Below are 21,554 nucleotides of genomic sequence, written 5' to 3'. Positions count from 1 at the left end.
TGCCGCTGCCGGGGTGTCGCAACCATGGGTGATGCTTCACGGCACTTAGCAGTCATTAAATTTGTTTAAGCCGATCATTTGCTGGATTAGCTGGCAGACAGCAGATTGCCAAGAGATTTTTTGAGCCCAGGAGGCATCATCTTGAGAAGATGTCTAAAAGAAGCACAAAAGTCTAGACTGGTGGGGAGGAGAGGGGAGAGGTATGGTCGGAGTGGGCTCGGCAGTGCCACACTGTCAGCTTGTGGTGAGATGGATGGAACGCAGCTCACAGGGCTCACTCCAGTGGTTCCCCTGCCACCCTGTTTTGCTGGGGGCATCACTGGGTTATGGCTCCAGGGAAATTTCTCCCTGCTTCCTGCATAGCAAAACTGCTTGTTGTGGAACCCAGCTTGTCATTCTCCCTTCAGCTCTCATGACACCTAGCACAGAGACAGAGGGACTGGGATTTCCTGCAGAGGCACGAACTGCTCAAAACGAAGATCTTCCCAAGCAATCTGTGGTTTGAGACACCAGGCGCCCGTGGTACCAGAGAACTGCAGCTCAGATGCCCTTGGCTCTCTAATCCTCCAAGGCAGCTCTGTCTGGGCACGGACACACAACTCCCTCGGCTGCTTGACTCCTTTCTGAGGCCTCAGAGCAGTGCTGGGTTTCCTAACAGGCTTTGAAGCTGACCCCAAGCAGCTCCTGCAGCGAGGGCAGCACTCCAGGGACAAGGCTGTGTCCCTGCTCCACAGGCAGTGCTCCTCTCAAGGAGCTGGTGTCCAGCACAGAGAAACGTTCTACCCCAGAAGCCTGTCAGTATCTGACTGGTGGGGTTTTGGTTTTTCATCTTGAAAGATTTCAGAAGTCTTGAGGATGCTAGCACTGGATTGCTGTGACTTTGGGAAAATCACAGCCATAAGTAGTGCTTTTTTACCCCAGATTTGACTACATTCACACTGTTTATTAAAAACCTACAAAGGACTCTTCATGGGAAGAAGAAATGACAACAACCCACAACTCCCAGCATCAAACCCCCCTGCTCAGCTTGAGGGACACAGTGCTGAGACAGCAGGGACCAGTTGGCACCCACTGTCTCTGGGGTGTCTGTCTTAGAATCATACAATGGTTTGGGTTGGGACCTTAAAGACCATTCAGTTCCAACCCTCCTGCTATAGTCAGGGACACCTTCCACTAGACAGGTTCCTCCAAACCCTGTCCAACCTAGAATGGGGCATTCACATATCCTCTGGGCAACCTTTGCTAGTGCCTCTTCACCCTCACAGTAAAGAATTTTTTTCTAATATCTAGTCCAAATCCACTTTCTTTCAGTTAGAAGCCATTTCCCCTTGTCCTTACAAAAAGTCTCTCTCTTTCTTGTAGGCTCGTTTCAGGTCACCCCAAAGCCTCCTCTTTTCCAGGCTGAACAATCCCAATTCTCTCAGCCTTAGGGGAGCAGTGCTGCCCCAGGTTTGGGATGTTGGGTGAAGGGGCTCCCAGGCTCCTGCTCTGTGTCTATGCCTCTGTCAGTACTTTCAGTGCAAAGGTACGGGGAGCTCTGCTCAGGAGTGCACATTTATGTACCTGCAGCCAGAGCTAGCCAGAGACTGACAAAGCTCCTGGCCTGCATCTGCCTCTCTGGCAGCCCACAACCCCTTGGCTTTCATTTCAGCAGGATGTATGGCTGAAGGAGAACCAGCCATCTCCTTTTTAGAGCCTGGAATTTTTCCTCCACCTCTGCTTTCTCCACCCCAGGGTCTCTTTGTTGGGCTTGGGCTCTCTGGTTGCTGGGGTGTTGCCACACATTCGGGTGTGGCTCTGGGGCAGGGATGGTTGTGCAGCTGGGGCTGCCCACTGTGGTGGGCTCCTGGGAGGCAGCAGACACACTCTCCACCTCAAAATTTCCAGCTGACTTGAGCAGTTTCAGTTTTTCCAGCCTATCTTCTGCCCAAGTCATAGCAGTATTGATGATATCACAGGGTGGGGAGACATGACTGCACTGCTCCTAGCACTGTGTAGATGATGCTGCCACATTATCAGCTGAACTTCTCCAGGATTTTTTTTTCTTTTCTCTTTTTCTTTTTCCCTTTGTTCAGCCACTGAATACCAGAAGTCTTTTTTAAAAAAACAAAAAACAAAAAAACAAAAACAACAAAAACAATCAAACCAAAAACACAATAAAAAAACCCCAAACTGATTTCTTTGCAGTTAAGCCTAAACCTAACCCTAAACCCATATCAAACTAATGCTAGAAAGCAAAGGGACCAAAAGGAAGATCTTCAAACACTCCTGTTGGCATGATAAGATGCCAGGGAGACAGTGGCTTTAAAAGTCTTCATTCCAGTGAGGAGGTGTGGGAGGCAGGGTGGACATGAGACAGGGCTGAGTATATCACAACCTTGGGGCTTTATTTTCCAGTACTTACCCACATCTCCACCCAGATCTACAAGGATTGTGCACTTGGCAAGTGTGCAACTACCAATGAGTCATAACCACAAACATTTTTATCCATTAGCAAAATTAGCCTGCCAGGATTAATGTAACCACAGAAAAATCAGTGGAGAAAGTAGAAAATTGACTGGGAGAATCTTTGCCTGAAGGATGGGCATGAAACCTGACAAAGCCCAAACCATTTGAGATTTGATGGTGCCTCACAGCTAGGTCTCCTACCATAATCCACCATCGAGGCAGATGGGACACCAGCTTGGAGGCAGTGTCCTGCTTTCCCCTCTGTCCCAGAGCCAGTGAGCTCGCTCCCATTGGGACTCACACAGCGTTCAGTGTCCATGAGGAGCTGCCAAGGGTATGTGCAAGAGTGAGCCTAAGCGTAGACAGATTTCCCACCACTTCCGTCTTCAAATCAGGACTGGAAAATGTCACAGGTCGGCGAGAGCCTGTGGCACTCAGAGCAGAGAAACCCCCGCTTGCAGCACTGCTGCCTCCCTGCTCAGTCGCTGTCTGCCTCGGTGACCTAGTTGAGTCATGGGGGGATGGCAGCCGGAGACATCCCGCGCTGTGGTTGGCACTGACACTCTGGGGAGAGCGAGGGGCTTCTGCACAGGGCCACTGCCCGCCCCACGGAGGTGGGGGAGCAGGGCAAGAGGGCACCCGAGGCAGGGCCAGCTCTTGCTTGCATCCACATCCTGCCAGCCTGCTCCCCATGCTGCAGTCCAAGAGGATTTTGTGATTTATCTTCCTCTGGCCAGAGTGAAGAATGTGGCTGGCAGCTCCCTCCCAGGTGATGTGTGGGAGAGATGGCACAAGCTGAAGGCATGGGTTGGGTGGTGAGGAAAGGAGCCAGGCTCTGCATGAGCTCCTGCAGGGCCTGGCTGGGTGTTAACCCCCGGTTCGAACACACTAAGTGTATTCAGATATGTGTTTACTGCTTGCAAGTGCTTTTCTTGCTCAAGTTTCAAAGAAAATATATCCATGTGTGGTTTGTCTGATCATTGTCACTCCATGGAACCCATCCCATTCCCACATGGAACACCATCCTCCTGGGGGCAGGACACATGTTTGAGCTCCTCCCAAGGCTGCTTGAACCCGGGGCAGTGGAAGGCAGGCGCTGCTGCCACTGGCTGTGGCCCTCTCAGCACCCCCCACAGACAGAAAGCATTTCCTGGGAAAAAGCACAGATTTATTGATGTTCTTGGCACTAAAGATTGCTCAGAATTGCGAAAGAAAGGCTGAGACAGACCTTTTTATGTTTTTTTCTTTTTTTCCCTGAAATGTCTTTTTTTATGTGCGCAAACTTTTTTTTTGCAGGCTGATGGCCTCTCCAGCTATAAAGGGAGCAGGGCTGGGGCTGAGGCTCTTTCTGCCTGGGGGTTTATCTGAAGCAGAGTCAGGACAGCAAAGCTTCACCTCACCTCTGAGGTGCCACGGGTGGGGTGCGGGTGACCCCCTGGAGCCATGCCCCAATGCTGACGTGCTCCCACGGGAGCTGGTGGGTCTGGCCACCACTGCTCCCTCCCTGCCTGGGACAGACACCATGGAAGGAGAAGAGATGCTGTGAAAAACAAGGTAATCTGGGGATCTTTCTCCCATGCCCAGCCTTGAAGGGAGCTGAGAATATTGGCAAGGAAAAGTTGTCTTAGGGGAATAAACTGTCTTGCTCAGATCTGAGTTACCTGTTGTGTCTGTACTGAAGATGCAACTTAAGGAATTAGTCCTTTTAGGTTCTATGAAGCTGCAGACACTGAAAAAGCAAAGAATCCTTAAACACAAGACAAGGAAGAGATAAATGATCAAGATGGAGATGTTGTCAAATTCTTGCATTATAACTTACTGATTTTGCAGTCACGCAATGAAAATATTTAAGAGCCGTTTGATGTCAGCGTGGGTGTCTGCCCAGAGGACCTGTCTGAAGGAAAACGAAAGGCATCAAATGCTCCAATAATCTGTTTCACATGTGAGCTCTGGTGGACTGGGAGGGAGAGGACACTGCCTGGGTTACTGCATCTGCCTTGGTGAGGAACTGGGAAACCCTTCCCATCTGCCAAGCAAGGAGGGTGATCAGCCAAAGGCACATGGAGCTCATTACAGGATGCTGGGAAGAGCCTTCTGAGACTGCGCAGGACTTGCTGTGGGATGCCTGGGGAAAGGGATGAATCAAGGTGGGAGGAACCAGGAGGAACCAGGAAAACAGAGGGAAAGGGGGACAAAAGGGGCTGCTCAAGTGCCTGTCTGGCCATGCCCTGTGCCTGGCGGTTCCAGCATGTCCTATCTGCTTTCCAAACTCTTTTTAGCTGTTTCCCTGCTGAGAGTCTCTGCTCGGTGTGCACAGGCACGTGAGGGGGTTGGAGTACCTGTGATGGGGGGGACACCATGGGGCAAAGCAGCCTGTGTGCCAGGATGGCAGAGAGACCAGGGTGTGGTTGGGTAGGTTGGCTAGCAAACAGTGAGCCAGGCCAGCTGAAAACTAGGATAAAAGGCTCAGGAGTCAGGAGGATAGACTGCAGAGACTGTATAGCTAACACCAGCAGCTGAAGGAATTTATACTGTGTGTATGTTCTGGGCTTTCATCCTGGTAAGCCAGAGAGGGGAACAGGATGAGGCCACTGGTGTTGCTTATGTGAGGAATGTACATTTTCTGCCTGTGCTGCCAGTGGCACACTGGTAGGAACTCACACCTGCTTGCCTGCCTGCAGAGAAGCGTCCCCTCTCATGCTCCCCCAGGGGATGCAGGCAAGGGAGCCCCAGACATGTCCCTGAAGCCCAGATTTGTCTGGGTGTCTAGGGGAGAAACAAGGCTGGGCTGTTCATTTTTCAGCTAAGGACTAGTGAAAGTGGCAGATGGAGAAGGGAACAAACTCCGATCAACTGCAAACATCAGCGATGAGGGGCTGACTGCTCAGCCTGCCTGGATTTCACACTGCTGGCACCCTTTGCACTCCTGCCCGTGTCCCTCGGGGCTGGCAGCGTGGCACAGGCAGGCAGAGCCTCTGGGGGCTCTGGTGGCAGCCACAGCCCGGGTGCTGTGCCCCTGCTGTGAAGGCTGCCGAGCGAGTGCTGCGGTGTGTAAAACAGAGAAAGCCTCTGGCCGGGGTTACTCATCTGGGGCTCTCGGTGCTGCCTGGCTGCCCCCCGAGCGGGCGCTGCCAGGGGCCGGGCGCACTCATCCCTGGAGCCCCTGCGTGTGCGCAAACACAGCCACGGCTCTGCTGCCCTTCCTTCCACAGCACCCACGGGCTGCTCCCGCACGGCCCCGGGCAAACCGGGCCTGCCTGCTGGGCTGTAGGAGAATGATACAGCAGCCGGGAAATGTCTCCTGCTCCTGCTGTGCTGCTGATTAATGTCATGCAGGCACTGAAGTTTGAAGACTGAAGGCCTCAAGGACTATCTGCCAGGGGCACCCTTGGGTAAGCAGCTGCCTGATTTCTGGAGATATGGGCCTTTCCTCATCTCGCCCAAAAAGTAAAAGTGTAAGCCTATGTAAACCCTGTTGTGATAACAACTTTTCAGTCCATCATTAAAGCTGCATCTAGATAATTCAGTGTTTTGCAAATAAAAGGATTAAAAAGAGAAAACTGTTTTTTCCATGTGCTGTGTTAAAACAGAGATTGGCACCAGGTCCCAGCAACCTTCCCCCTGCAGGGTCCAGAGAAGGGAACGGTGATGCTGCTAGGAAAATCTCCATCAGGACTTGTGTGAGACCAAGGAGAATGTTGGGAGAGTTTACAGTGGTTTCAGATGGACATTTCCTAATATTGCAATGGTTATACTGGAACTATTGTACTGGATGCAAGCACTATATTTTGTGGGTTTCAAGTGCTGAAGTTTTTTAATTGCTGAAGAAGTGGTCGGGGCTTAAGGTCACTAGTCAGTGACCATGATCTGACTATAGTCAGTATGAATGAAAGGAGGGCAGCCCCAGCCAGTAATACAGCTACTAGGTATTGCAAAAGAGTTAATATAAGTTAGGGGAAATTATGAGCCAAACTGACCAGGTGGAAAGAACAATAGCTAAATGACTGTGAATGGAAAGTTAAAGAACCCCTTAACATGTATTTGAGAGACAGTGAAGGAAACAATTTAGCCAGAAGTTTAACCTGACAGCCGTTAGAAATCAGAAAACAATATTGAGAAAACAGAAAAGGAAAGGGTTCATAGAGGGAAAGGCTGTGAAGCATCGCTCTAATCAGTGTGTTTTGATTGACACCAGATCCTGATTCAGTCTCTGAAGTTCCACGGTGAGTGGATTAATCTTTGCTGATGAAGCTGATGGTGAGAGCCAGGTGAAGAGGTATTACATGCATCCTGATCAGCAAAGGATGCTAAAATATCATCCCAATACAACACTGGCAAAGGGGTGAAGTGGCTTAAGCAGGAAATGGCACTGCACATGGATCTTTCTTGCTGGGCTTGGCTGGGGCAGTAATAACATCTAACCCTTCTCCACCTCTGTACCGCAACAGTTTGAAGTAAATGCAGGGCCATCACCACTGATTAAAAAGCACAAGCCACCCTAAAACAGAGGCTGGGATTTGCAGACAGAGCTGTTGCAATCTCCAGCCTGTGTCTGTCCTAGAAAGGTCACCAGCTCTTAACTCCATTTCTTCCTACTGCAGTCTCTACTTGCTTATCACCCAATTGCTCATGCTTCAGCTATTTAAGGGAAATAATAAGGCTAAGAAAAGGAAGTACCTCCGCCTGCAAATCTTTCCCCAAAATCTACTTGCAATTCCCATCAAGGTTAAAAGAAGCGAACAGGTTAGAAACACACAGGAAGACTCAAAAGCTGCAAAACCCCCTCCTTTTCAGAAGGAATAAATTTGGGACCATCTTTGCTGGCCAAAAAACTCCCACGGGGTGATTAGGGGAAGCAGTCAGGTCAATGATGGCAGGACCAGATAGGAAGAGTAAACCACTTCCTTAACCCAGAGCAGAGCTGTATCTGGGGCATCATGATCTTCATGTCCCTCTCTGGGGTTTCTAACACCACAGGAATGAGTGGGAATGGAGCTGGGCTATCCAGCAAGCTCTGCAAGAGCTCAATTTCTGGGTGTCCGTTGTAGAATTCTTTCTTTTTTTTTTAAACAACATGTTGTTTATTCTCTGTACCAGGAAAATGTCAAAAGATGTATCTGATTTTTCTCTCCTGATATCTTACCGTAAGATGGTGTGTTACGGTGGGATTTCTGACTGAAGCAGCTGTAAAACATAGGAAGGAAGATGTGTGTGACTAAGTTCACCTCGACCTTTCAAAGGTGTCACAGTGAATGCTTAGCCCCAACCCACTCAGCTGATGGCTGATAAGGGAAGTCCACTCCAAGGAACAGAACAGCACAGTCCACAGCGGCCCACTGTGAGACAGAGAGACAATGCTCAGGGCAAACCACCATCAGCAATGGGAAAATCTCCTGTCATATCCAAAAAAGGGCAGCAGCTGATCTTTGGAACCTGACAAGTCCGGTGTGAATTGTGGTGGCTGCCAGCTGAGGCAAGGCTGACTTTGGCTTGCTGGGAAGGCTGCTCTGCTGCCCATCGGGGTTGTGCTGGAAACCACAGCACTGACATGAAAAACCACCACTAAGCACCGGGCTCTGCCCCAGTCACTGCATCCACTTACAGATCCCACCTGGCCGGGCACCAGAACAGCTGCCAGCACTGCCAGGGGGGCAGGTCCTAGTCCTGCCTAGATTTGCTGTGCCCAATGCAGCCGGTGCTCAGCACTGTGTCCTCTGGGAAAACAGCCTTCTCTTGGCCCAGGGTCTGTGACAACCAGGAAAAAGGACTCTGCACACTGCAGTGAGGCACCAGCAGCTGCTGGAGGAGTGTGCTGGGGAATCCATCCGCTGCTCATCTCCCTGCTCCCATAAAGCAGCTTCCTAGGAAAAATACCAGTGCAGCACTGTGGGATGAGGCACAGTGAGATTTAACTCAGTGAAGTGATCATGCTCCTCTTTGGTGATCTCTCCACAGAATCCTGGCTCTGCCTAAATATCAATATTTTTCTTTGTGACTTCACAGCATTTTCGCCATTTCTGTCTCTAATTTACACTGCCAAAAGTAGCCTGACTAACATGAATTCCTCCTTACTGGCTCAGTGCCTTTGCTGTCAGAAATCCTTGACACACACACACACACATATCAGCCAAAAAGAGGCTGTACACAATGAGCAAGAAAAAGCCACATGGAAGCGAAATTAATCACAGAATCATAGAATATCCTGAGTTGGAAGGGATCCACAAGGATCATTTAGTCCAACTCCTGAATTTTTAGAGGACTTCTCTGCCTGTCACCTCCAAGAATAACCTTTCAGCTCAGATTCATAATCTATTTTAGCAATGGAAAAATAGATAATATTTTTCCAGTTTAGGATGAACTGAGCAACTAAAATCAAACAGGAATCAACAGATTCTTGGTGTGCTGAATGTGAAAGACATTGGTGTCTTTTGCTCTGATGACCAAGGGAGAAAAATAGTTAATGTGGTTCAGAGACACTGGAGCAGGACTCCACAAACCTTTTAGGCAGATGTCCTTGACTTTGATAAATAAACCTATCTTAATTATAAAATACTTTATTTCTGGAGTGAACAGAGACATTAAACAGCGGCAGCAGGGGCAAACAAAAAATCTTGCCTTTGTAACACTTTGCTTTTCTCCCCCTCAACGGCTTCCTTTGCTATTCTCTACTGTTTTACTAACTCAAGCCATGCCACCAGTTATTCCTGAGGCAAGGACAGCCTTGGTGGAAGACAGGAAAACACACAAGAAGACAACCTAGCATCAGGTATAAGTTGTGTTACTTGACTGCAGCAATGAGAGCAACAGCATTGCTCTCCTGGTAATTAATTTCAGGTGCAGGCCAAACCCTTAAATTATAGGTAAAAGCTACCAGTAAGAGCTGAGAGGCCAGATCTCACCTGTGAGCATGTCCTCCTTCCTGCTTGGCTTGCCAGAGGATCCCCAAGGAAAAGGGCACACTGCAGAAGGGCAGGAGGACAAGGTGCTTCCTTCCATTTGGTTAACAAACCATCAACAATCACTCAATTAGCTCCCCACCTGCTGAGCAGCAGTTTCACACAGACCATGCTTCACAGGTATTATGAAAAAAAGAAACAAGACTATTGCTGAAGGTACAGTGCATGCCCACAGCTACTCCTCTGCCCAAGAGTTTTCCTTGCCCCACAGACAACATCCGGTTTTGTTCTTGGAAACCCATAGTGCTTGCTACTTGTTTCCTTTTTCCTTGTAGCTGTTTACAAACAGTTTAACTGGTTCTTCCACTGTTCTTCTGAGAAGTTAAATTCTCCTATATAACTCCCCAGTTCCTCCTTTTGAGGGGATGAGAGCACTTTCCCTGAGAAATGGGAGCTAAATAAAGGTGGGTGCCAGTAAGGGCTGCCAGGTCTTGGTTAAAGGCTTCTGCTCTGTGGCTCTCACACACAGAGCGCTCCCCACGGGCCAGGGGCTTGGTCTGCACCCCTTCCCACTGATCTAGAGCACTGGTAGGCTGGGGCTCCAGCTGAGTTCTGGTACAACCATGACAATTTAGCAGGATTTAGCCTTAACTGTAAACCACTCAGCTCCCCAGTCTGGGAAAGCCCATAAATGACAGACTAATGTAAGAGATATTGGATTGTCATCAAAACCAAACAAACTAGCATGCCTCATTACCAACTCACTCTGGTTTCCTTCAGTCCTTGCTGGATTAAAGTTCCTGCATGTGTCACTGAGAGGCATTTCTTTGGAAAACTAACAAGATGACCAGAGCACCAGCATGCCCAAAGCCATCCCAGCCTGCCTGCCCACTGGATGACTTGATGACTGCGAAGGGTTGAGGCAAACCCCAAGAGACTCCAGCTTTAGGGTCCCTGTGGAAGAGAGACCAAAACAATTTTGATAAACACAGGAGATTTTGGCAAATGCTGGATGTGTGCAGCAGGTCTGCGATGTGTCAGGATTCCAAAGGCCTGGAAGGTTTCCTTCAGAGGGAGAGCAGGGCCTCTGAAAGCCACCAAGTAGCATGCACTTATGGGTTTCCATAAGCAAGGCAGGAGGAGAAGCTGAAAGCAATCAAAACCACAGAAGAGTCTATGCATGGGTGTTTGTGATGCCCCTGAATGAGTTGTCCTCTTTCCTGTTTCGGATACAATGCCAGGGACATTACTTGAAATGCAGCTTTTGATCCTCTGTTCTGCCAGTGCTGCTAACTCAGGCTGAGAGACACTTGCACTGTAGGAGCACAGAAATGACAAGGCAATTTCAGAAATACAGAAGCACAACCTTCACCCACAGGATTTTTTAGAGTTTTAGAAACAAAACCAGTACAAAATCTAGAGTCGGGGAGAGAGGAGGTGGAGACAGGTAAGAGCTTGCATCTGGTTCAAAGGCATGTGTGAAAAATGTGAGAATTACAGGCTTGCAAGGATTTGGGATGTCTTAGCTCAGCATTCTGGCATTTTTGCAGAAACTAAGCGAGCAGCAAGCCCAAGTTTCTTTTCCTGGAGGAAGCAGGTTGGGACCACTCAGAGCATCTTTCCTGGGGACCTCATAAGCCCTAGACATGACATTGCAGATCCATAGAAGCAAACAACCTTCTTCACATCCCTCCAGCCCCAACAGGCCTCTGCAGCACCTCAAGGCATCACTTCATTCCTCTGCAGGACTTGGCCAAGCCTGGGTCCCATCCCAGCCGGTGTTCCCAGGTGCTGTGTGACTGCTAAGTGTCACAAACCACCAAACTCCCACTGCCTCCAAACTCACACTCTGCATTCGAGGGAGCTGCTCTGGGGCAGCACAAACCCTCCTTGCCGCAGCTGCAGTCATATTTCTGGTTAAGGAAGGAGGGTTAGGGGGGTTAGGGCTGTTCCCGGGGCCTCTTTGTTGGGCTGGGGCTCAGTCAGGAGCTCCAGCACACCCAGGAGAGTGACCACTGGTGGGAGGGGAAAAAGAATTTCCATGCACTCAAAAGCCAGTGGAAGATATGAAAGCTGAACCTTCTTCACTAAGTTTCCATGACCTGTGGTGTGTTCTCCAACAAACACCAGAGTGTGTTCCTGACTCAATCCACCATCAACTCAAGAGCAAGAGCAGTGAGCATGGGGTGTCCTCATGGCAGGTTGCCTACCCAGTTGCTGCACTACCCTCTACATTTGGTTTATGTTCACAGGAAATATCCTTGCCTAGATGGGAAAACACATGAAAGAACATTACTCCTGCTTCCTCTGCATGCAGGTTACATGTCAGGACATGTGCCTTGTGACAGACTAAGAGGGCACATTTTGGGGAAGGGAAACTTTCTGACAACTCATCCCTAGAAGGCAGGCAGGTAATAATACTCCCAATGGGGTCTATCCTCAGCAGGAGAAGGCAGCACCTGACTTCAGTCATGATATGGTAATTTACAGCAGCAAAAAGTCCAGCAAAAAGAGCAGTGGAAAGACCAATGCTGGACTGCCCCCAAAAAGTGAAGCAAAGTCTGTCACCCAAAACAAGCACAGGAGATGGTCCCTGCTGCAGTCAACTGACACTTGGCAGCTCTGAGTGTCACAAGCAAAAGTCACAAATAGACCAGCCAAAGGGTTGTGCTGGTATCCCAAGGGACAGGCTTCCCTCTTCCAGGAGGGAAGCCTGGATGGCCAGGGAATGTCCCTCTGGAGGCATTTTCTGGACTACAGGTTTTGGAGTGTGCAAAAATGGAAGTTGTTCTCCAACAGTTCTCCATTTCCTCCCTCCTATGCTTTGCACAACATCCCATGGCTTTAAAACCAGAAGAAGAAAGTAAAAAGGGAAGTGCATCTTTTCTCTCCAATCCCTTATGCTATCCACCTGTCCCACATCCCTTCCTATTCATTGCTTCTTTATAGAAAAGAGATTTCAAGAGCTTTATATGATGCTAGCAAGGGAGAGAGCCAGCCCTGTAATCTCCCCACCTGAGGCTGAACAGAGAGGTGAGAGCTTTTACTGACAAAAGACTGAGTGAAGACAAGCACTGTCCACCCAACTCTTTGCTATTGTTGGAAAGAACACATATCAAGACGTCCACAGTTGAAGCTATGAAAGATATAAACACCTCTCCTTTCAAAGGCCCTTACTCAAAACTGAACTGGGATGCAATAAATCAGCCCCCACATTCACACAGAAAACCAAAAAAAAAAAAAAAAAAAATTAAAAAAAAAAAAAAGAAAGAAAAGAAAGAAAGAAAGAAAGGAAGGAAGGGGAAATTTAGATTAGTCACAAAGAAGTTCCCCCGCCTGCTTCTCTGTGCATAAAGCAATCTCCTGAAGGCACTGTCTTCACTTCATCTCTGCTCCTGAGACAGGAGCTCATTAATCCCCTGGTCCCTCTGGCCTCCTGCTGTGCTCTTGGCCCCTTCCCCAGCAGCTGCTGGCAGTGAGGCTGGGATGGAAGGACAGCCGGATGCAGAGCCAAGAGATCGAGAGCAGATGGATTGTGAGAGGGAAGCTGTGGGGGATGAATGGAAGCACTGGCAAAGAGGACAGGTTAGGAACACGCTGCACCTCGTGTCCGCAGTTGCTCAGTGGATATTGCTGCTTGCCTGCCTGATTTACCTTGGTATAGATTTTCTGCGGCCCACAACGGTAAGAGCTCATGTTCAACCCTTTGTCTGCTGGTCTGTAAAGCTTTGTATAGGTTTTATTTTCTTTTTTTTTTTAAGAAACAAAAAAAGCTTTAAGTTTATCCCTATTCAAATCCCAAGTTTTTAATCCCTTCTGTATGATAGTAATTTTTAATTTTTTTTTAAACTGTCTGTCCTCAACATTCAGTATTGCCCAGTGCAGGGTTTGGGGCCAAGTTTCCAGCAGAGTGACTGTTCCAAGAATGTTTTTTTCACTGACCCCTGGGAGGTCTGACTCCCTCGCACTCTCCCCCCTCCTTGCAGTGACTTGTGCGTATTTCCATTTAGTTGAATAAGATCATGTGCGTGAATGACAACCCAATTTGCTCATAAACACCTCTTGAACTTTTGAAGTGCACCATATGGCAGGCAGATGTGTGAGAAAGCAAGTTACCCTGTGCCAGTTCTAGGAAGACCCCCTGAGACCTTCGGGTGCTCTCAGCCTGCCCATAAAGTGGGGTTAGGAGCAGTCATCCATGTCTGTGCGTGTGTGAGAAATGCTGGTGTCTCCAGAGAGAGTTTCGTGTGCCCATAACACCAGAGCAAACAGTATAAATAACAGAGATGCTTGAAGCTCACAATGCTCTAGCACAAGCTGCAGCAAATACATGTTTGCCTCTCTCACGTGCTTGCAGGCTGGTGGATTGTCAACAACCTTTCACTGCCACTTCAGTGCTGCTTGTGCAGTAGTGGCTTCTCCTCCCACTCCTTCTCCAGGAGCTTTGTACCACTTTAAAGGTTGTTGTGCTTTGTTTTACCCAAGTTCATTCTTTCCTCCCACCTAGGCTTGGCACAGAAGCAAGCCAGGTATGTAACCATGCAAGAGAGGGATGGCCTCATGCTCTGGGTCCTCTGCTGTCTAATGAAAACCCTTGTGCTTTGCACAAGTTTCGCTGACCTGAGTCTCACAGCAATGACCCTGGTAACTCTGAAAGATAACTCTTGTCATTCAGGTCAGTCCTGTTCTCCTTCCACTAGTCTGGGAGAGAGAAGTTGCACTGTAAGCCAACAGAGGAGAGCAAGCAATCACACTGCTCAAGGTGCAGAAACCTCTCCCAGGTCACACTCTGGCTGTGAAGCCTCATCTCTCAATATCTGGCTCTTCTATAAAAATGTTCCTCTTCCAGAGGAATATAGCAGGGTCTGGCATTGCTGCCTGTGAGCCTTACAAAACCAAGAGAGCAGCAGCAGGCAAGGGGACACAGTGCACGCCTGGAGTTTCCCTTCCTCAACAGAAACAACTGAAACAGGGTGCTCGAGGACCAGCAATGGCAACAGATGAGAAGTTCAGGTCCTGGGAATCACCAAAGGACCTTTTCAATTTTAAACACTTGCTAACTACAGGGTTAGGACTGGTTTCTATTATTTTAACAGACAACCCTGGTGTCCTGTTTGGAGTGCGCTGTGCTGTGCAGGAGTGGTCTTGTGGGCTGTACATGAGGGGGATTTTACTGCAGTGCAATTACAGGGCTCAGCTGAATAATCATGAACTGACCATATAAATGTCTCCTGAAGGGGTAGCAGTACTGATCTGACTTGACTTGTAGGGAGTTTAGATAGATGGACTTTTTGGAAGTAGGGGCACAGCAGGATGAGAGTGGCAGGCTTGGGAGTGCTGGTCCATGGGAGTGAATGAGTGGTTCTCCCTATCCTTGGGAAGAGTCTCCTTCTGTTCTCCAAGGTGCAGAGTGCCACACTAACTACATTCACAAGGGAATAACTGTGATTTTCACAGAAAGACCATATTTGATTTCTTTCCATTGTCCTCATGGAAACATGGCTCTGAAAAAAACCCTCCTGGACTGTTGTGTGAAAACATAGCATAAATAATGTCATGGCACATACTCAGGAAAGTCAGCATCTTCAGCCCAGACTGTGCTTAACAAAAAGGGACAGTGATCTCATTTCTGTCACGATGCCACTTGGAGGACAAACCTCAGCTGAGATTTCCAAATGAGGAAGTTAAAACAAAGGCTAGCGATAGCCTGCTTTTGCATCTGCAATTCCCACCTCTGCTGGAATTACCTTCTCTTTCCACACCTTTCCTCTTGCATGGGAGGTAAAATCCATGTTCCTAATAGCTCCTGGTGAGGAGAAGGCACAACCCACTTCCAGAGAATGGTCACCTGCCACCTGTAGGACACCTCCATGTGTGACACAGGCAGTTGATCACAGCAGTCCCCTCAATCAGCCCCCTGAGCTTTGCGCTTTGTGAGGTACAAACTTATTCCTGAAACTTCTGCCACATGGCATGGCTCTGGACACAGTGTCCCAGCTGGGAGGAAGTCTCCTGTTTGGGGATCCTGACCAGGCAGAAAGGAAGAGTCTGTGTGTAAATGACGCAGGGAAATCTGAAGCTGTTAGTAAGAAGCGCCTCTGTGTCCTCAGCCCTCCTGGCACCCTTTCCCACATGCCATATGAAGGCAGGACAAAGAGAGGTCACTAACTTTGGTACAAGCACCCAGAGTCCTTCCAGTACTACATTATCCCCTCAGCAGGATTCACAGTAGGTACCTGCAAAGTGCTTTGAGATCATGCAATAACTGGAAGAGATACGTAGAATAGGTAATTTGCATTAGTGACAATGGGGCTGCTATTCTTATAAATGCAACATGTTTGTCACCCAGGCTGTCTGTGTTTAATACACCCTGTCCACCAGTGGCCAGATCACACAGATTGAGGTAGATGTTGTTTGACCTCAGACACTCAGTGCTTTGCTATTGTCTTGCTGAGAAACTACCTGGAAATCCCGCCTGAGCCAGGAGAGAAATGCTTGTGCACTCGGGTGCCTAGAATAAGAGCAAGCATGAGATTCCAGCTGAGGCAATGGATCGGGATAGTAATGCCAAGGGAGATAGTTCCACCAGAGTCACGGGGCGATTAAAGCTTCTGTTTGTCAGTGGCATCCAGCCGTGCCGGTGGAGCAGGCGCGCAGCATCAGCCGTGGCAGCACTAGAGGGTGCCAGAGCAGACCTTTCCCAGCACCGGCACCCACCTCAGCTCCGGCACAGAGCACACCGGGCAGCCGGGCTCCCGCCGCCTTCCCCTGCCGCTTGCCTTTGCCCTGAATCTGCAGTCTGTGCTCACACTCTCCACATTCCCAGTGCTCAGGGATGCTCTGCCCCTGTAACACCGGAGGCCAAATACATGAAAGTAAGCCCAACCCACATCTCACCAGCACACCTTCTCCCTTAGGAAGCCTTTGGCATAGATAAAGAGAAGAACACAGAGCACTGAGCCTAAGCTTTCACTCTTTAATCAGGCAAAACACTGAAGACTTGTGGTTGTGCAGAGACTGCAGATTTGGGTCTCCTGTGGTTATGACGAGAGACAAGTTTGAGATGCAAAGTTCAGATTTAAAAATCCAATACAGAAGCTTGGTGTCTTCATATCTGACCAGTAAGATACATACTTCTATATTTGCATTCACATTCTCTGTTACATTCATAAAATACAAATCACAGAACCATAGAATGGTTTCGGTTGGAAGGGACCTTGAAGATCATCTCCTTGCAACCCCTCTGCCATAAGCAGAGAGGGACACCTTCCACTAGACCAGGTTGCTGAAATCCCCATCCAACCTGAACACTTCCAGGGATGGGACATCCACAACTTCTCTGGACAGCCTGTGCCAGTGCTTCCCCACCCCCACAGGGAATTTCTTCCTAATATCTAATCTAAACCTGCCCTCTGTCATTTTAAAACCATTCCCCCCCCTCTTATCACTCCAAGCCCTTGTCAAAAGTCTCTCTCCAACTTTATTGAAGCCCCTTTAGGTACTGGAAGATGCTTTAAGTTCTCCCCAAAGCTTTCTCTTCCCCAGACTGAACAACCCCAGCTCTCTCAGTCTGCCTTCATAGGAGAGGTGCTCCAATCAGTTTTAAACCCATCTCAGTGCACTTAAGAGCGCCTGAGAGACACACACCCAGTAACAGCCTGACCCAAAGTGCAAGGAACAATAAAGCCAGACCCACCTCTTGGTGCCCTGCAGGAGGGTGAGACAGCACTCCAAGGTCCCCGCTCTGCGAACAATGCCTGTCTGCCAGGCGCCGTAAGTCAGACTGTAAGTCAGGCTCGAGGAGGTCATGCAGAAAAGACTCTGCACCCTAAGGTCCTTCCTTGCTGTCTGGTCTGACTCAATTACACATGCCAGCGTGGTTTTCTAAACAAAACAAACACTGCCCGGGGTGCTCTGGAGGGCTCAGCATTGGGCTGGAAGTCGCACTGGCTGGGAACCATGCTGAAATAGTATTTGATAATAATGATTTAAAATAAGTCCAGATCATAGCTGGCTGGCAGCAGCTGTGACAACGAGGCTGGCTGCTGTGCTTTTGGAGATGCAGCTGCTCTGCCCTTGTAGGGAATGAACAATCCTGGCTGGGAAATGAAAGTGATAGCAGCAGCAGTGAGGTACTAGCCCCGTGCCTTAAAAAGGATTTACCTTCTCTGTTTTCCAGACCCAGAGCGACAAAGTGCTGTGGACCCACATCCGGTACACAGGTGGGTGTTGGGGTGGGGGGACCCTGGCCCCTTGATGATCCCCCAGTGCAACAGCCACCACTGTGCCACATTCCCCTGGCACACTGGGTGGTCTCCTGACTCCCCACTCTACCATCATGACCTCCATGGCATCCAGTGGCTCCTAAAATACCTAAATGGCTCTTATGTGCTTTGTGCCACAGTGATGGCTATTTCTTCTGATGGAGGACAGGTCCCAGGTGAGCTGTTGGGGGAGAGGGGCCAAGCCTGCCCCAGTGCTGCAAGGGGCCAAAATGAAACAAATGGGTTTTCCCAGAGCAGAACAAAAAACGTGAAAATCTACATGGATTTCTGCAACCCTCACCTATCTCCTAAAACAAGCTTTCACTCTGTGAATGAACAAGAAAGGCATTTTTGAGAATTTACTAAGTACACACAGCACACTCTTGGGGTATTTCTGAAACAAGTCAATGGTTTCCTGATTTATGAAAAATGTAAATGATTTCCTGGGGAAGAGTGGGTGAGAGCACACACCATATCAGATGTACTCCTCTGCGTGCCAGCTACATTGGATGTTTGTCCAATGACACACCTCAATGATAAAACCAATTACTAAAATTTTTAAATAATACTGAAAATATTATTGACAGTTTTCCTTTTAGTTAAAAGCGTGAGGCAGCAGTGAGTCCAACCTAATGGAAACTCATGCCCTTCAGAGGAAAAGCTTGAGAAATCTGGCCCCAGCCCAGAGGGGCTGTGCTGCCTGCCTGGAAAACTTTTGGGTCCCCTGGTCCCAGGGGTTTCAGCTGCTGTGCTAAAAACCCAGGGGCACAGCAGAGAAACATGACCAGCATAGCTCTCAGAACTGTTACTGCTCATTCCAAGAGAAAACCTTTCATGCTAAGTTCCGGTTTAATTTCTCCTTATTATGCTTAATTATTTCCTTCTGTTTCTGTCTCTATGCTGCTCTTTCATGCTGTCTTCTGTTAAAAAAAAAACAACACAGCCAAACCCAAGACAAAGGCTTATGTCACCAATATCTCCACTTTTTGTCTTCCTTCCAGCTCTGAAAGCTTTTTCCTCATCTTATTTACTGTCTTAATTTTCCTGTTCTTTTTATGAACCTGTGTTTCTAAACTCAAAGTTATGCTTTACTTACTATATTTTTCTGTATTCTAAGACACAGAATAAGTAAATAGTGCATAAATAAAAATTTGGAGGAGTAATCCATATAAACTATGTGCCAAAAGGCACAGCTCAGTCAAGAGTGGGAACCTATAAGTTTTCACGGTAGATGATGTCTGTCTAGAGTAGATGATATTCTAGCTCTGGTCTGCCCTGTTCTCTAGCTCACTCTTCCCTTTCTTGTATTTTTCAATCTTTCCTGCAGCCAGCTGGTATAAAACAACCCATTTCCTAGAAGACATTTGCCATCAACTTTGCTCTCTTCCATTCCAGGTAAAAGCATCAAGGGGGTAGCCATGAACCTCAGTGCTGAATTAGGCCCTATTCAGATCAGAAATGGTTCCATCATGATCCCCTGTGATGGCCTCTACCTCGTGTCCCTGAAGAGTTCCATCTACATGGAAAAGGAGGACTTGCTGAAGCTGACCCTGCAGGGGACACACAAAACAACCAGAAGTGCCCTGTGGGAGCAGACTGTGCAGAGAAGCGACACCACAGTAAATCTCACCACAGTGCTCTTCTTGTTTCAGGAAGACAGAATCACTCTGTTGACCAACTCCAATGCCACCATCTCAGGTCTGTCATTTAGCCTGGTGTTAGTGACACCAAGGGCTGACTGTAGGAGCTGATGGAAAGTACAGCCTTCCCTACCAATCTGTAGGTTTTGTACTTGTACAGGCAGACTGCTCTAAAATCCCTCCCTGGGGCTGCAGAAAGCCTCAGTGGGAGTGCAGATAAACCACAGTGCAGACAGGCTTTATATAGTGCATGCAGGGTTCACCTCTTTGGAGCTCTGTGCAGCTGATTTGCTACCTAGGATGGATCTTTCCAACACTGGGGAAAGGGATGCATGGAGCTCTTGAAGAGAACAGTGATGAAAGCCAAAGAAAGTCACCCAAGCTTAGCTCATATTCAGAGAAACCCTGGGTTTCTCTATTTACTTGACAGTATCTGTATATAGTAGAAATGTGCTGTATTTTTTCTCAAATAAAAGTCTGGTAAGTCAGGAAGATACCTCAAGTGTCTTGAAGCCACTGGGAGTAGGAGGAGCACAAGTCTGCTCAACAACCCCTCGCCTGGCAAGACGAAAAACTGGGAAGAGGCAGCAAGGGAATGCCTTTGGAGTGATCCAGATAAAGGCTTTCTGACAGGAAAAGGCCATGAAAGAAGGAGGTATTTTGGAATGAGCTGACAGGACTGCACTGGACAGCAGAAGCACAGGTCTTGCACTGGCTGTGGGGTTTTGGGGAGCAGCCTTTGAGAGAGGAGGCCCACTGGCTGTTCCAGCTGTCTGCAGCCTACTGAAGCCTGACCCAAAGGAATATCTGGTGGGACATGTACATCTTGAGATGTAAGGTCTCAGAGGAAAGTCTCCTTCAAGCACACACACACTGGCTTGACCCAAAGTGATCCAGGCACATAAAAACTTGAGAAAACGTGAAGACTTCTAGATTTGGTGAGTTCTCTCTAATGGACCAAGTGAAACCTGTAGGTCTGTGCATCCTTTCCTCAGGGAGGACTCAGGTGGCTCTTGTGACCCCCCTTGACTTTGTCATACAAGTGTGCACCAGGGATTCACAGGCACGACCTCCATGAGGCCCCTGTGCACACCTGCCTGGCTCTTGCTGAAGTCAGACTGCTCTCAGTGATCCTGGGCTGCTCCTCCCTGTTCTTGTTGCAGCTTGGGGCTACTGGAGACAAGTCCTGCCCTGCCCATGCCGCAGGCAGCACATGACCTCAGCACAGCCAGCAGCTGTGGGATTTTTAGTTGAAGCAAGGCAGATTTTAAGGGCAAGTTGACTATGTGTGTCCCAAAGAACTCCATCAACATTTCAGCATGTCACTGCTGGCTGTACACTCAAAAGCCTTTTGTTAAAAGTATTTATGTATTTAAAAGATAGGCGTCAGAATGCTACATCAGATTTCTTAGAAACACTGGGAAGGGTTCAGACCAGGTTGTCAGCACTGAACTCCTCTTTGAAAATGCTCCCAGTGCCATGGACTGTTCCTGCTTTGCAGGCACCCAGACACCCAGAGCTGGACTGACCCACTCATGGCTGAGCACTCCTGCAGGCTCAGGTGCTACAGGCAGCTAAGGAAATCTTCCAGGCCTTGGAGAGCTTTCCATGTACTTTAGGCTAAAGAACTTCCCTACCTGGGCCAGGCCAGAGCCTCAGGGGAAACCTCCGTGGCTGAAGCAGTTACTCATGTAAGAAAGAAAGAAGCAGCTTTTCTCCTTGCAACTGAGAAGCTGTGGCTGACTTGCACCCACAGAATGCTCATCATTAAGGGATATTTGGGCTTATAACTGTGGCCACGCTTACCACCACGGGGACTGAAGGCAGCTGCACCCTGCCCCCAGGATGGGGATTGTCACACTCCCCAGCTGAAGTGAGAATATGTTTCTCTTGCTAAAAAAGAATAAAATTTTCCTTTGTAACATTTGGGCTTGTAGTGTCCCTTGAAGGTGGGGGCTGGGGGAGAAGGAGTTTGGCAGTGACTGGTGAATTATACATTCAGTGTTTGAGCAGACATTTCTACTGGTGTGAAAACTATATGCAATTTTCACATACTTCCTTTTTTTTACAGTTCAGCTTTTGCTTCAGCTCTCCACAAGGGTATGCAGGGCTAGTGCTTCCCAACGTGTGCTAACACAGACAGGGCAGGCCATGGTGTGTGCAGGGTGCACAGGATAGCAAGAGAGATTAAGCCTAGAGAACACAAATGGATTTGTTCTTTGGAAGGCTGCACCCTTTCTTCTTGTTTAGAGCAGGAGAGGGCATTACACACACTGGTTCCACTGTACTTCCAGGCTGAACTAGAC

At 48.5% G+C, this 21,554-nt stretch overlaps 1 protein-coding gene across 1 annotated transcript; it reads left to right on the top strand.

Annotated features, from left to right (window-relative positions):
- The first annotated feature begins 12,679 nt into the window (after positions 1-12,679).
- Positions 12,680-21,107, top strand: TNFSF4 (TNF superfamily member 4). The gene is made up of 3 exons (XM_069023745.1): positions 12,680-13,028; positions 17,524-17,566; positions 19,004-21,107. The coding sequence occupies exons 1-3, from the start codon at positions 12,831-12,833 to the stop codon at positions 19,357-19,359; spliced, it is 597 nt and encodes a 198-aa protein (XP_068879846.1). The 5' UTR covers positions 12,680-12,830; the 3' UTR covers positions 19,360-21,107.
- Positions 21,108-21,554: the final 447 nt, after the last annotated feature.

This window comes from Aphelocoma coerulescens, chromosome 8, assembly GCF_041296385.1.
Source record: "Aphelocoma coerulescens isolate FSJ_1873_10779 chromosome 8, UR_Acoe_1.0, whole genome shotgun sequence".
NCBI lineage: Eukaryota > Metazoa > Chordata > Aves > Passeriformes > Corvidae > Aphelocoma > Aphelocoma coerulescens.
The sequence above is the reverse complement of the archived record's forward strand: the minus strand, read 5'-3'. Positions and strand labels throughout refer to the sequence as shown.